We start from the raw sequence: 16,979 nt of genomic DNA, 5'->3' as shown, positions 1-16,979 counted from the left end.
ACAGTTTTACTCCATTTTAATGAGTCTCATTTGCCCATAAGGCCTGTTTTTAAGTTTCTGGCTCATGCCAGGCTCATTTATTTGGTATTTTGGCTTGATGAGTACCCAGGTTTTAACCCACATAGGACTGTTTTTCTGCCTCATTCTGGAAGCTCCGGTTTTTGTCTGATTATTCCCCAACCCTGACCAACTCATCACTCCCATTTTCTCTTGTATGCATTATCATCCCAATACCTTCCACCCTTGTCAGTGTGTCTCCCCAGCACACACGCACACACACACACACACACACACACACACACACACATCCCTTGACTAGATACTGGACGCGTAGCCTTTACAATGATGGAAGGTTGAAGGTTTGATCATTATGTCAATTACTCCAAGTACGGTGAGGAAGCAAAGTCTTCCTGAAATGCTGCATTTCTTTCTAAATGCAGTTTTTTCATCTTCCCTCAAAGACTCATGCTTCGAAGAAAGGCCCTCTAAGGAATTGCTTTTTATCTGAGACCAAACCCTGACTCCTGATGGGGTAGAATTGTGAACCATGGACTGTGAGAAGAAAGACTTTTCAGTAGAATTGAACTTGTAAACATCTTTCTTTCTCTGCCTTTCCTGGGGGGGACCCACAAACCATAAAAATTTTCAGTCTCAGATTTTGAGCTCAGCAGAGACTTTTGTCCTCATGAGTTATCCTGAGGATTGAGGTACCTGGGTGGCTCAGTTGGTTAAGCATCTGCCTTTGGCTCAGGTCCTGATCCCAGGGTCCTGGGATCGAGCCCCACATCGGGCTCCAGGGAGCCTGCTTCTCCCTCTCCTCCCCACTTGTGCTCTAACTATCTCTGTCTCTCTGTCAAATAAATAAATAAAATCTTAAAAAAAAAAAATTATCCCAAGGATTCACACTGTCATTCCTCTTGGGGGGAAGCACACAGGGAAAATGGCACGTGTGGGAGTCAAGTATCCTCTGAGCAGCCCTGGGGAAGGACAGGCAGGCGTGGTTTCTGCCCCTGCTCATGGTGCCACATGCAGTGCTATGCCTCGCTGACATGGAGCCTGCTTCTGCGTGGGTTTCCCTAGGGCTGTTCAGGGACGAGGGAGCATCCATCAGGCCCTCCTCAATGCTGCCTTGCCCTGCCACTTCTCTGACTCACCCTGTGCTCATGCATCAGAAGAACACAGGTACCCAGCGATTCCAGTGACACTTCTCATCCCTAATCTCCCCATTTCACAGTAGGAGATCACAGTTATTTTGATGCTGTGCCAGATTTTTGTTTTAAAACAAGCTCTGTACAGACAGTTTCAGATGGACCAGAAATAACTTTTATGGCCTGAAAAATACCTTTCTCTCAGGACATTTTGTTGTGCTTTGAATACATTTTAACACACTGAGGTAACATTCATAGACTCACAGAGACACGGGATTAGAAAGCAATTCCAGAGACATCCCATCCATCACCAGGACGCCAGGCAGGCTTCACCCAAACCATCCCAGACATAGGTAAATATCCTGTGTTCACAGGTCATCAGGAAAAGAGACTCCACACCACTCTTTGGTAACCCATTCCAGTGTTGACTTCCCTTCAACACTGTCATTATATTTGTATTACCGGGAAACGCCCCGTACTAGACTGCTGTGAGTTTCTTAAAACCCGAATTTGTGTATTTTGAACCAAATGTCACAAAACAGCCTGACTGTCAGCACACTGTTGAACTGGCATTGAAAAATGTCATTGCAAACCAAATACATCCACCGTTGGGGTTGGACCCCATCGAACAGCTTTCATTTTATGGTAAACGTGTGACCGTCCGTCCCCTTAGGACTCCCTTCCCTCTTGAATCTGGCCATCATTAAATGGTGAGGCTCTGCACGTGTACCCTCACGCTTTCCTGCTCCCAGAAATCACAGCCGTCATGTCCTTTTCCCTAAATCGTGGTAGCAGGAGCAGAACTCCCATAAAAAGCAAAGTACCCTGTTCCATGGAGGGTGTTTGCTTAGACACACACAAAGCTGTCTGACACTTGGTTTGTTCCTTTGGTTTTCAGAAACAGCAGCTTTAAAGGAGTTCTTTTCCCTGGCCCTTCCCCTTCTGCGATGCAATACGGTCTCTAAGAGGTCCAGTTACATTTTTGGCTTGGGATAAGCCACAGGGCCTTCCGCAGTTAGAAGCAAAATAACCATCTCCCCTTCTCTCCGTTATTTCCTTTGGCAAAGTGGAAAGTCACCAGGAACCGGATCGGTCAGGAAAGCCCTGACCAAGAGCTGGTATGCACCTCAGACAAGACGCAGCTCGAGGAGATGCCGAGTACGCAGTCATTGTCTGAGACAGAGGGTCTGAAATTGACACCATATGCGCCCCGAGGAGTAATTGCTCCAAGGGGGGAGAAAAGCAACGTGTCAGAACATTTTAGTAACACCTAATTCATCTTGAGGTTATAAATAAATCTTAATGCGTGCTTAAAAACAAAAGTCGCAAAATACTTTGACCAGATTACTTTTGTGACAGTGCTCCCAGCAGAGGTGAGCTTTATTAGGGAGACAACGTGAATAAAGAGAAACACATAACAACCTTTTATGGTATATTTTACATGATTTTATTTTTTTGCAGTAAATAAAGTGGTTATAGGGCTCCAAGGAAAAGGGCCCAGATGTTAGAGAGTTGTGTGAAATTTAGGGGAAACAAGCTGTAAAAAGCGCAGTCATAAAACAGGCTGTCAGTGCCACACATCTGGACAATACAGCTGTATGTTCCTAGTGGCTGTCGTCACCCAAAGAAAACCCAATAACCTCATTTCACCCCAATTAGGCTGCATACCAACAGGATCAACATTAAATTGCGAGGGGGCAGGGAAGAAACATTCCCATGGTGCCTCTGTGTCAAGCAGTTTTTATCTTTCATTTGAATTTGGTCACCAAGAAGTCAAAGATGGCTAACATAGCTATTTCCATTATTATAAAACCCTATTTAATTTATACTGTTGTAACAAGTCAAAGTTTGACAGTTTAGACGATTGGCTACGCCAAACAATAGACTTTCTGTAGCACGAAACTGACCTATCAGTCATCCTAAAGGGACCCCTGGCATATCTTTCCTCTGTCCCTTTTTTGGGAGTCTGAGTCTAGCACCATTGTGGGACGCACTCTGTGCCTCATTGGAAAAAGAAGTTCATTTTCAGACAACCCAATTTCTGTAAAGTAGAAGAGAAATGCCCCCTCTCTATGGCAATGGGGCATTTTTCTCTAATTCTTTTGGCCAGCAGCGAGGCACCTTTGCAATAAGACGAAAATTACAAAACTGAAACACCATTTCATCCTTTCATCACCAACAGACTGAGCCAAAGCTTATAAAATGCCACTTTTCCTATTAATTGTGTTTCTTCATAGGTGTTAATAGCAGCAAAGGCAATTATGGACAGCGGAGAGAAATTCACTCTACCACTGATAGGGAAACTCTTGAAATTTCAGCTTCTCCAGATTAAAATGAAGGACCAGCAGCGACGGGAAAATGAAAAGAAGGTACTGTATGGTGGTGGGTCTTCTAAAGAGGGCAAACAGGGGAGAAAATGGAGCCAGGTTTCTCCAGGTCACTTCCTCTCTTCATAAGCCTTCCATTAAGTGTTACCTGGCACATTCAGCTGTCGCCTCAACGACAGGGAAAAGGCCATCCAAAGATCCATTGGACAAATTCTGTTTTCTCAAAGGCAGACCCAGTAAAAATAAATTCCCTTGTGCAGAAATAGGACAACAGTCAGAGCATGTGCCTGAGGTTGTTTTCTTAGTCTATTTCCATGCTAGTAGCAAAGAAGGGAATCAAGGAGAGACAGAGTCAGGAGAAGTCAATGTCATGTGAAAAAAACCTACAAAGTCGGGCTCTGACTTTTTAAAATATTTTATCAGTAGGAGTTCCTATTAAACTAGCGGGCTACGTCTGTGCCTTCATCATAATCTGAATATTTCAGCAACAATCCATCACTTCTACTCCCATATCACATGCCTGATTGTTTCTTCACGTGTAGATTTTTCATTTGCCGATGGAAATCAATCTGTGTGTTTTCCAAAGATTCATATTTTCATCCGAAAAAAAAAGTCTAAAATACCTTTAGCAAAACGATCCCAGGTTCAAACCCATTTGTTATTATCATTACTCAAAATATGAGGCTTTTCTTATTTTCCCAGTCATGCTGAAATGTTTTTGGAAAGCCAAATGCTTCTGTTTGTACTTGTGTAAAGTGTGTGTGTGCCCATGTGTATATGAAATGGATTCCCATGTAAGCTGTTTCTTTATGCCTCTCAGTGGAAGTGGCAAAATCAGCTCATGGAAGAAGAAAGAGAAAAGGGAACACGTTCTAGCAATACCTTCCTCACCTTTGCAAGACCCCCAAATCTAGGTTTCCTATTTGAATTGGACTCTTGACAGGATAATTGTAGGACAAAATAATAATGCCACCTTAGATGTGCAGTAGAGGGCTGTATGTTTTTCAGAGATATTCCCCATATAACATCTCACTAGGGTGGCACGTATCGTTCCTGGGGAAAACTCTACTCATACGAACACAAATGATGGTCTAGTTTTCCATCTATCGAAGCTCTTTTCATCATGTGCAGGAGATTTGTACCTTAAGAAATATTCGGGGACATGAAGACTTGGCAGAAGAAAAATCGGAAAATTTGAAACTAGTATGGAAACATCTTTTTTTGCCTTTTTAAATTCCCATGTCACATGGGAATCTGAATTATAAAAAGTAGACTGTGAATCCTGTGAAAATCTCTGCATCTTCTGTTTGCTCTGTGCTTTCCCACAGCACCGGCAAATATACCTAACACGCTACAGAGTATCAGTTTTCCTATTTGCCAACTATTTCAGGTCAGCTATTGTTTGTAATAGGAATAAGTTTTAGATTTCAGTTCACGAATTTTAAAGTACATGGAATATCCTGGCAGCTCAGGAAAAGTTTTTAAAGCTAACGACAATAAAAAAATATTTCTGCAGTGATTTTGCTCAGCATTTCTTTGAAAGGTGAACTATAGCACTACAGTTCCGAGATTCTGAAGCTATGGAAATAATTTTAGTTTATTTTCTGAAAATTCAAAAGTCCAGAGGAATTGGGGCTTGAATTTTAGATTTATATATACGTATATATATATGTAATAGATGCCTACGAGAACTCCGAGCAATCAAGAGCCAACAATTACATAGTCTAATTTGATGTCTTCCTTAGATTGGGCTCCCAAAACACCAGCCCCAAATCTCTCAGTTGCAACCATACGAGTAAGTGCTAAGTAAATTGATGAAAACTGATTGGAATGGAGTACTCTCCAGAAAATACTCATAGTAAAGGCAAGAAGAAGAGAGTGGTTTGAGGGATGATATAATCTCTGTTCATTTCAACAACATCACCTAACCAGTCAGTTAGAACAATTGAGGTTAATGCTTGTCAGCCAATGAGTTTGGCAGAAAGTAAAATAAGTATAAAGTATGGAAAACTGACCCATGCTGTGGATTAGAAAATGCGAAAGAGAAAAGAGGGCTTGACCCAATTTCTTCCTCTTTCCTGAACCCAGGATGGGATTCTGAGACTCCTACAAGGAGAGTGACTGTCTCTTCAGCTTTTTAACAGCAACCTGAAATGTATGTAGATGTTTTCTTTCAAATGTTAATTATGTTGCCTACAACTGTGCAACCCAAATTGTGTTTTGCATCTCCTTTGCTGAATTTTCAGAAGTATATTTTTAAAAATGAAGGCTTAAAAAATTTCCATAGCAGGTAATTACTGAAAAGACTAGGGAGAAGATGTGGACAATAATAACTTAATATAATTAGGTCCCTGTCCTTTATCCCCAGTGAAACAAATAGATCATTATATGTTCGATCCTGTTCTAATCAACCAAAATTTTTTTAAAAAAATATGTGGTGAAAAAGAAAAATAAATGGTGAATAATAGAGCTCCAGTTGCCAAATACAGTAAAAATATCATTATTTTAGATTCTACTGATTGTAATAATCTGTAGCACATTAGTGTGGGCTCTGCTTACAATTACATTTGCTTTGTCCTTGAGGAAAGTTTGCTGGCTAATTAATATTATAAAAAATAATATAAGCGAAGATATTTTTTAGAGGAACAGTTATGAAGCCTTTAGCACATGAATTTCTGAAAGGCAAATCAATGCCTGCCTATAATTACAATTAAGTTGGAAATATTTGAAAACTGATCTATTTGGAAACACCTTATTGGTTCCTTCCAAATATACCTGAAGAAAACATATTGTGTTGCTATAAATATATTTTAGAATTTCAGAAATTCTGAATGACTCTTTCATACCATTAATCCCAAATTAGATTTTGTTATATCTTAAAATCTGAATGAGAGTGTTTTGTTTAGAAATGACTTTTCCTTGCACACATCATTATCATAACATTTATTCTGCATTTTTAGTTCTATCATTGTCAGTCTGTTGTTCATTATTAACATTTATTGAAACAAATATTTAGAGAAACGACATACTAGGCACATATATATTGTTCATTATAATTTTAAAATAAATTACTGTTTCTATTCTGATCCATGTTTTAATGTAGTCATTATCTGAATATTATAGCGTTGTTCACATTTTTATGTTTCACTCCAATTTCCACATTATATATTAATTTAAACATTTATTTAAAGCCAAAGCACTTTATTGTGAATATATTTAAAATATATTAAGAATTCAACTAAAAGGAAATGCTTAATCATAAAAAAAGAGATGAAAAATGGCTATAATACAAAAAAAATTAACCATTTAAATAATCAGCCAAATTAAATCTAGTCTTCCTATGCCTCTGAGTCCAGTTCAGAAAATTTGCATAGGTTTTAGGAAAAGATTCAAATATATTCTAACTGTGCTTTTAATTTGTGAATTCAAATAATTAGTCCATAGTTTCTTGGATATTTTGAGCCTACCTTTTATGCAAAAGCAGAGCAGTGCTGTTTCTTTCTGGCTCATATACTTAGTGCATGTTGCCTTATTTTCCAAAGTACTAGAATTGGAGAGAAGGAAGGTCTGCAGTCAAGAACTATGCAGAGATGGTATTGGTAAACTTTTCTTAAAACAACCCCAAATTAAAAGTACGTCAATGTAGTAAGACATCTTGCTGAAGCCACAAACAGCCCAGAGCCGGCTCCGAAGACGGGACGAAGAGAAATTAGGGTAACTTTCACAGACATTTTAGAGCTTACTCCAGTTGAAACCCCAAAATACTGGAAACCAGCCAATGTAATGCCATTTGTGTGTGTGTGTTTTGTTTTAAAAGAAAGGCCATAGGGACATACAAGGAAATTATGGGCTGGTTAGTTTTGATTCAGTTGTGGTTAAAATCTTCAAAAACTATTTTAAGAAATCAAGCAGAGGAAGAGCAGGAACTCAGTTTAGAGGGACCCGTGTGGTTTCAGGAAAGGAACAACTTGCCTCACTGACTAGATGGAATTCTTTGAAGCTGGATTATCAAAATGAGGATACTACCAACAAAACCGTTGGATCTAAAGAGCTACAAAAATTCAGCAACTCACGGTAAATAATAAAAAGACTCCCTAGCTAACTGATCGGTAGAAGAGAAGTGTTTTCCTAATTGGGATGCTTTTAATTAACAAAAACTTTTTTTACGGACTTGAGGAAAAAATATAAAGAAACACCCAGATTTAAAATAGAGTAGTATTTTTAAGTACAAATAGCTACCGTCACAACAGCTAAGGATCACATTTAGCTACCGTTATTGACTCTTTGGCATTATACTAAGCTCTTTACACATGTTATATCATTTAATCTTTCAAATGACTTTATGAGGTACAGAGTATTATTCTTGATTTGCAGATGGGGAAACTAAAGGTGTGAAAAGTTAAGCAACTTTCCCAAGGTTAAATAGCTGCTCAGAGGTGTAGCTGGGAATCACATCCAGAACTGCCGGACACTAAAGATCATGTTCCTAACCACTGTACAGACGCCATCCGAATGTGTCTCAATAGTTATGCACAATGGCACTCTTGGCTCACAATCAGTAGAGTGCTTGCCCAGAGATGTTTCCCTGTAGGACGCAGGGCTTTGCTCAGTGATCTACCATCAGCCATCTGGTCCCACTAATTACGTTGCATACAACATCCTGAGGGAAAGTGTGAAGATGAGTCAAGGAAAGGAACAAAGCTCTCCAAAGACAAAGTCCACAGAGCTAAGCAACCACTGGTTCCCAAGGGAATTCTGGCTTCATTTCTGGTCCCGTTCCCCCTGCCCAAAAATCACCTGGTCTTTGGGGATATCTCTTAGAACTAGACTTCCTGAGATTATTCCGAACAACCTCACCCTTCTCTCTGCCCTTCTGAATGTTGAGGTAGGAACTACACTGGCTGATCCACTGTTAAAGCCTCTGAATCACATAGAACCTTGTAGGAGAGAGACAGCAGACAGACATCAGACCCACTCCCTTACCATCACCAACCACAGTCATGGCCATGTTTTGATTCTGTGAATTAGGAATGGCACCTGAAGACGGCAATATGGCACGCAGGATGTTCTGCAGGGTTCTGAAGATTGCATCATTGGGTCAAGTGAACCCACAACATACCTAGACTTACATTTTCTACACAACGGCAGCTGTCTAGAAAAGCGAGCCCCTAACTCAACTGTGTACATCATATTTCTGTTTGGCAGGGGAGCAGGGAGGAGAGCAGAGGGGAAGGAATAAATAGAAAATATAGAAAAGGGAAAACAACATGTTCATAATGCCATAACGCCATTACAATTAATGTTAACATTCTCAGATGTTTCCTTTGTTTCTTTCTGTGAATTTGTTTCTTTACATTACCATTGTAAATTAAAATGTATCACAATTTTATTCATTACCTCAACATCCACATCTATCATTATTGTTGGTTATAGGATATTCTATGACTACCATAATTATCTCAACTATTCCTCTATTGTTAAACATTTCAGTTATTTCCATATTTTTAATAATAAGCTATGTTGTTATCAATACCTTTATAGTATAGAATTCTTCATATTTTGGATAATTTCCCTAGCATTGGTTTATAGAAATGGAGAAATGGAGCCTCAAAATGTTCCCATAACCTGTGTTTCCAAAGTAGGTTCTAGAAGCGTTTAGACCCAGTTTTTCATTAAAAAAAAAAAAATCCGGGGCACCTCAGTAGCGCAGTCGTTAAGCATCTGCCTTCGGCTCAGGGCGTGATCCCGTTATTATGGGATGGAGCCCCACATCAGGCTCCTCCGCTGGAAGCCTACTTCTTCCTCTCCCACTCCCCCTGCTTGTGTTCCCTATCTGGCTGGCTGTCTCTCTGTCAAATAAATAAATAAAATCTTTAAAAAAAAAAAAAATCCTCCCCCCTGCACCGGTCAAATGAACTTCAAAACCACTGTGTATTATGCACAACTCTTGGAGATTAACAGCGCATTAATTTATTAAAGATGGAGGAGTTATTAAACAAAATAAATCTGTTTAATATTGTTTAATCTACTGTCTCTCAACCATATTTGACGCATACATTTCTTTCAGCCCATCTATTGTCCTCTTATCATCTGTGACCATAACAATAGATCATTTGTGAGACAGAGTAATCTTGAAAGAGAACTGAAGTAACATTCGGAAGACAGATATGGTTTCTCATAAGCCACATAATAATGGAGTGACTTAGTTACTTAACCGCCATGAACATGTTTCCTTATCTATACCCTTAATAATACTACTGTGGGAATCTTATGATAGAAGATATGTGATATCACAAAGTACTACACAAATATGCAGATGCGCTGTTAGCTACAAGAAAACGATGAAGTAGAGCTATTCACCCGCAGTTCCACTGACTTTTACTATTTGTCTCCCTTTTAGTGTGATAACATAATGAATACCCACCAAGGTTTCTGAAGGTATTTGAAAGCATTTGAATGTTGACATCAAGAGCCATTTAGAAAATAAAGTACAATCTAAAGTCTTCTGAAGTGTCAAATAACTAGGTTGCCTTGTTAGAGAGAGGGGGAATTCTGTATTTTTCCCTTTTTAAAGTGAGAATAACAAGACTGAGGATTCTAGGTGTCATTGGATACTCAACTAAGTATGTGACATGCTAATACTTCTTTTGGTTGTGGCTAAAACAAGAGCCCTACGTCTGCTATGTAGCTTAACTGGGTAAGAAATCTCTTTGCCTAGCCACAGCCTTCTCACAGTAGGGGCATCCAGATGATTTTTGTAGCAGTGCATTTTAAAGAAAATGTACTTGACTCTGCCTTCATATGCTTGGGAACATGTGTTCCCCAAACACAGTGGAAAGACGGGCTTTTTGGATACACCCCTGCTAAATTTTTGTCTTGAATTGGCAAGATCCCCCGAGTTAAGTTTTGTGCAGATGACCACAGAAGGGGAACATGCATGCTGCGCTACCCGGAAGCAGGAAAGGCCAGAAGAAAAGTTGGTGTGAACAAATTTTAGTTTATGATTTAGGAAGGGGTCAAATTTGGTGAATGCTCAGTTAGTCTGGTTCACTCTCTGCCACCCCCCATCTCCAAACCTCAAGACATAAACTCATAGAAGGAGGGGCTTATTTCCGACATGGGAGAATAGAGGGGAGGGAAGAAGACAGAAGGTGATTTCGCTATGATTGGGGCTTGGTAGAAAAGGATGTGTCACTTTTTGACCAAAGTAGAATTCTAGGGGCCAAACAGTCATCATTGTCAAGAACCTCAGGGACAAAGGGACTGTCCTGGTTCAGTTCAAGTGTGGAGGCTTAGAGGCGTGAGGAACAGATGGAATATAGGAGAAGTGGTGGACCACAACTAGAGTCAGACACGGGACAGCCAAAGGCACTGGGTAGGGCACCACGTTCAGAAATGCACCAAGGATCTCTCTGCCTGGATATGGCGCCCAGAAGAACCTAGGTACTTCCATTTGCTTCTGTTCTCTATGGTATGATGTCTCTGCACCAGGAAAGTACATACATAGTCGCTCTACGTAGGACATTCTTTACATAAATTACTATGCAATCTTCTTGAAATTCTACCCATTGAAGATAACATCATTGTTAAACAGAAAATGCAGAACACTAAATTGTGTAGAGAGAACCGTAACAATGATGTTAAAAAGATGAATCATTTGAAAGAACACACTAAAAGATCTTCTTCACTCGTCTTCTCTGGTGGTTTTTTGTCAGCTCTCTATATGCTTTCATATTTTTCAATAATTATTATCTTTATAATTTAAAAAAGCTACTTAAATGAACCAGGATTTATCGGTATTTTTAAGGTACTTTTATGAATATTGATAATTTCAGTGTCAATGGAAATGTGTTTAAAAGGTGCTTTTCTCTGGTCAACCAAGCTTTGCCTTGTTAAGGGAACGCAAAAGCAAAAAGAAATAGAGAAAAAGAAGAGGCCACTCCACAGGAAGAGGAGGTCAGGGAGGTGAAGCTATGGAGAAACAAAAAAGCATCCAGCAAGTAGTAGTATTTAGCCCCTGGAAAGACAGAGTAGAAAGAGGCCAGAAGGCCTGGGAAAGAAGGTAGGAAGATATCAAAGACTGAGACTAACAGGACCAGAGAAATTAATGAGTTTAGGCTTTGAGGTCAAACCTGCTTGTATTTCTACTATGGCGGAGTGTCTGAGGGCAAACTCTGATTTGTCACTTATACAACGTGAACAAAACTACCCATTTTTCAGGTTGCATTGTGAGAACAAATGAAAATGATGATGTCTGGAAAGCACCTATCATACTACAGAGCTGAGTCTCTGTAATTTACTGCTAATTTTACATCTTGGTTGTGATCAGCCCTGCTCTCTCTGGGGTCCCAAGAAACCTTACAGAAGAAAGGGCTCAGGGAGTTCCTTACATCATAGAACCTCAACCCTGCACAGGTGCTCATACCCCACCTAGGAGAGCCAGCAGGGCCAGAGGGCCCTTGTACTGTCGTATCAGGAAAAGAATAAAAAAACTAGTTTTAAACTCCCTCCATACTTGGCAGTATTTTTTTGGAAAGATAGAATAAGTGAATGTATGTATGAATATATCCATGTTTATTCTTCTGGATGAACTTGAGAACAATTTAATCTGAAACAGTTTCTCCTTTTCCATCCTAAAGATCACCCTGAGATTTTATTTAAAATCACAGCTGTGGAAGTTTCTGGAAGCTTTTGATATCAGAGTTAGGACTTCTTTGTGACAAGGCTAGCTGTCCACCAAGGAGCTACCCAGAGTGTTCACTTCAGTGGATTTACCATGATCCCAGTGTGGCTGTTTGAGCGCCTGCATGAGTCTGCCAATGCCTCCAAGCTAATTGGACTCAGGGGCACTGATTTGTGCTCTGGTTTCATTTTAAATTAACAATCTCAAAATTTCCAATAAGCTCTCAACACTGGCAGAGAGTTCTACCATATTTCTTCACTAAGCTTGCCCTCCCATTTTCTGACATGACTCATGTTACCGTCTCTGTTCAAATCCTCTTACCTAGTACCTGCCTGTACTCAGCCAATAACTGTGCCTCATTCTTCACTTGAAAAAATTGAAACATTCTTTTAACACCATGAAGACCTCTCTCTTTCTTGAACCCACACTCAGCCGTCCCCCTTCTTGATCCTCTTATTAAACTGAGAAATGCTCTTTCCTCCCAGCAAAGGAAATGGACACATTCTCTTGATCTGTTTCCATCTTACCTCCTCAAGGACTTTAATCTCCCTGCTATCTTCAGCGTCTCCCTCTCTACTGGGCCTTTCCATCAGACAGTGAACACATCTCCTAACTGGACCTCATATGCCCCTGTAATGCACTCATCCACTGACATCTTCCCAGGGCATTGCCTCTCTTCCAGTCAATTAATCACTATATGTGACCCACATCCGATTTTGTAACTCCAGCCAAATCTCTCTTCTCAGAAGAGAATGTGTGTACTTGACTGCCTCCCGACATTTCTTGGCATCTCAAAGTTAACATGGTCTCTGAAGAGTCCGTCTGCTCACCTTAAGTAAAAGTCATTTCTCACCCCAACTTCTCTATCTCTGTAATCTGAGTCACTGTTAGGTCTTTTCTGGACCATTACTAGAGAGTTTCCTTTCCAGTCTTCTTGCTTATTGTCTTGCAAAAGCATAGTACTTCTCCACTTAAAACTCTTTATGGTCTTCCCATTACATTTTTGATAACATATAAACTTGTTAGCCCTACCTCCAAAGACCCGTCCCATGCCCTGCCTCCCCCACGTCAGCTTGGGCTACTCTTTCCCTTGCCCATCATTCTCCTGCTATCCTCATGTCTTGTCAGTCCCTTGAACATACCTACCTCCTTTATGACTCCAGGCCTTCGTGCACACACTCTGTCTTCCTTGCTTCTCCCACAGATGACTCCTCATCTTTCAGGTTTTCATTCATATGTCACCTCCTCAGAGACACCCTCCATCACCAACTCATTAGAGAGGTTTCCTCAATTGTGTGCCTATCTTTGGGTTTTATCCTTCCTAAAAGTCTTGAAATTTTGTAGTTATATTTTTGCCAGTTTGTGTATGTGCTTTTTTGCCTCTTTCTTCCCCAGTAGGCTCGGAGCTCGAGGGGAGAAGCCCAGCTGTAGTTCATGCACCAGTTTATATCTGGTGCAAAGAGAAATGCTGGGGCTTTTCAGACCTCTGCCCCTTACCTTGTACACTCCTTGCTGCCTCCACCCAGGGCTAGTGGTGACATCGGCAACCTTCCCTGATGCTTTCCACTGCTGCTGAGGAGACAGAGTTTCCCCACCACTAGAGCCACAGGTGCTAGGGCCTCATGGAGAATCCATAGGTACCTCTGACACTTCTTCCGGGTGCCAAAGCTAAACTGTCCTCTGGAGCCCTCAACATCCAGAAGACACATGAAGTAGAGAAATGCTTCTCTCCCCTTCTGTGTTACATTCTGTTAGCTGGGTGCCAAAGCAACATATCTTCTACTCTCCTTGTCTCTAATGTATTAGAATGGAATTTTTCAAATTTGATTTATTGATCTCAGGAAAACACAGAGCCCAGGTGTTGCTACAATAATTTTGTTGTTGTTGTTCCAATTGTGTGGAGTATAGAAAAAGCAAATAATAGAAGCATATTCTGGATCTTCTGTATGGCCACCTTATGCTCCAGTACGTCCCACATAATTTTAATGAACACAATCTATTTGTATTTATAAACAAACGCATTGAAAGTGTAATTACATTATGAAATAATGCACAAAGGTTTCAGCAATTCTTTGAAAAGAAAAAAAAATGTGGGAAAATTAGGTCTTTACATGGTATATGGCAGTCTAAATATGCTCCAGAACAATGTGTAAAGAGTTTGCTCTGCCAGCTGATGTTTTGTGTTGATCCCATCTTTGAATGTATCAAATAGCAACCATTGATTATGTCTATACATTTTTAAGTAGCATTATAATAAAAATAATTTGTCAATGTTAGGTTCCCCAAAGAATCTATTAACCTTTGAAACTTGTTAATACACTAAAACTTTGAAAAACTTTATCAAGGAGATTTTAGAGAAAACTATTCTTTGCTTTTTTTTTTTTTTTTTTTTACTTTTTAAAATTAGTTTCAGAAGTAGAATTTATTGATTCATCAGTGGCATATAACACCCAGTGCTCATTATATCAAGTGCCCTCCTTAATGCCCATCACCCTGTTACCCCTTTCCCCCAGCCACCTCCCTTCTAGCAGTCCTCAATTTGTTTCCTAGAGTTCAGCATCTCTTATGGTTTGCCTCTCTCTCAATTTTCATCTTGTTTCTTTTTCCTTCCCTTCCCTTATGTTCATCTGATTTGTTTCTTAAATTCCATATATGAGTGAAATCATATGGTTTTTGTCTTTCTTTGACTGATGTATTTCATTTAGCATAATACCCTCTAGTTCCATCCATGTCATTGCAAATGGCAAGATTTCATTCTTTTTGATGGCTGAGTAATATTCCATCATTATGTATATATTCCATCATTATATAATATCCATCAGTTTATACACACACACACACACACACACACACACACACACACACACACACATATATGCCACCTCATCTTCATCCATTCATCTGTTGGCAGACATCTGGGCTTTTTCCATATTTGGGCTACTGTGGACATTGCTCCTATAAGCATTGGAGTTCACATGCCCCTTTGAATCACTATGTTCGTATTCTTTGGATAAATACCTCATAGTGTAATTACTGGGTCGTAGGGCAGCTCTATTTTAAACTTTTTGAGAAACCTTCATACTGTTTTCCAGAGTGGCTGCACCACTTTTTTGGTCTTTTTAAAACTTTTGTTTTGTTTTTAATGAACAAGCCAACCTCTCTCTAATACTCAGACTGACACTCCCCAGGGTTAGGATGCAAGATAAACCTAAGTTCCAGCCATCACAAGGTACTCAGAATCCCCCACTCACCCTCCCCCAACAACTAAGGTAGTTTATAGGCCCATACTTGAGTCTCCTTTAGGATGAATTCTCTTCTAGAAATTCACTTGTGTAAAAGGTCTCCTAGCACCCACCCCTCAGTCCTCACGCGTGGTTGTGCTTTATCACACCTTGGGCCCAACCTGGGATCTCCACTATCCCAGCTTGAAGAATGACTACTTGAAAAATAAATGTGTAAACAAGCAATTGAACGAAATAAAGAATTAATTCACCCAACAGTAGAAAAGCTGTTGCTTGCTCACCATATGATTTGGAGAAAAAGTATTCTCTCTTTCCAGGTAATAGAAGATAGATTCAAGATAGAAAAGGATAAAGGGAAAGCAAAATCTCCCAAGGAGAAGAAGACCTCAAGTACCAAGGTTGCCAAAGGAAAGGGAAAAGATCAGCCTGAGGCAAACACAACAGTGAAAAAGACCACGCAGTTAAAACGGAGGGGAGAAGACGATGACACTAAACATTACATTGGTCAGTGAGATGCTCTTCCTGTGGGTTACCTTTCACTTCCTGCCTTCCAATCTACAAAGCAACTTGAGAAATCATTTCAGTAATGATGCTTTATCTTTCCCAGGCTTTTCTCTCTTTATAAAATCAGAAATCACATACCACCCATGACACCCTAATAGGAAAATAGTGCTTTCTGCAATTCATTTATGTTTTCAGCAAATATTTATTTAGCTCGTGTCTTGCTGCGGACACGTTTTCATAACGCAAATGAAGGATGAAATAACGAGCTGATTTTGCCACCACATAGCTTACTACCTTGTTCAGAACATTTTAAAAACTCAGACATAATTATGAGGCAAACTAGAAAGTGATTGTTGTAATGAGTGAAATACGGTGGTGCTAAAATCAGACCAGTTACTTTGAGACTCACACAGAGCACGCAGCTTCCTGACCTGACCTCAGCTTCTCCCACTATTAGCTTCTCTTAGAGCAACTAGAATTTCCTTCATTTTTGATTTTTGATGTAAAACTGGTTTAACCTGTGCAGCTTGTGAGTAATTCATTGCCACCTACCCTTGAACCCAAATGGAGCTTCCTGTTATTATTTGCATCCCATTTAAATGAGATGGCAGGGGGCACCTGGGTGGCACAGCAGTTAAGCGTCTGCCTTCGGCTCAGGGTGTGATCCCGGCGTTCTGGGATCGAGCCCCACATCAGGCTCCTCCACTAGGAGCCTGCTTCTTCCTCTCCCACTCCCCCTGCTTGTGTTCCCTCTCTCGCTGGCTGTCTCTATCTCTGTCAAATAAATAAAATAAAATCTTTAAAAATAAATAAATAAATGAGATGGCAGGCCCTCACACCCCTTGTCACTTGGACTCCGCTGTAAATCCACAAGACTTAGAAGCCATGATATTATGGTTTCCATAGGCAATATCAACGCAGATTTGTTTAGGGATAGAAGAAAAATTCTTACTTAAAAATTTAAAGTTTGGGCATATTGCATTATTTGTAAGTTTATCTTAATGGGCTATTGTGGGATTTAACGTTTTCGTGTACTACCCAGCGTGACTGTGAAAGTACCACAATTATTTTTACC

General features: G+C 40.0%; 1 protein-coding gene across 1 annotated transcript in view; it reads left to right on the top strand.

Moving 5' to 3' along the window:
* SPAG17 (sperm associated antigen 17) overlaps positions 1 to 16,979 on the top strand; it is a 212,056-nt gene that overhangs the window by 62,159 nt on the left and 132,918 nt on the right. The window contains exons 5-6 of the mRNA XM_087866202.1: positions 3,386 to 3,517; positions 15,718 to 15,904. Coding sequence (XP_087722328.1) covers positions 3,386 to 3,517; positions 15,718 to 15,904 — 319 coding nt within the window. The remainder of the gene's footprint in view (positions 1 to 3,385; positions 3,518 to 15,717; positions 15,905 to 16,979) is intronic.

The sequence above is a fragment of the Ursus americanus genome, chromosome 12, assembly GCF_024610735.1.
Source record: "Ursus americanus isolate L20-20 chromosome 12, mUrsAme1.1.p, whole genome shotgun sequence".
Classification (NCBI taxonomy): Eukaryota; Metazoa; Chordata; class Mammalia; order Carnivora; family Ursidae; genus Ursus; species Ursus americanus.
This window is presented reverse-complemented; position numbering and strand designations above follow the sequence as displayed.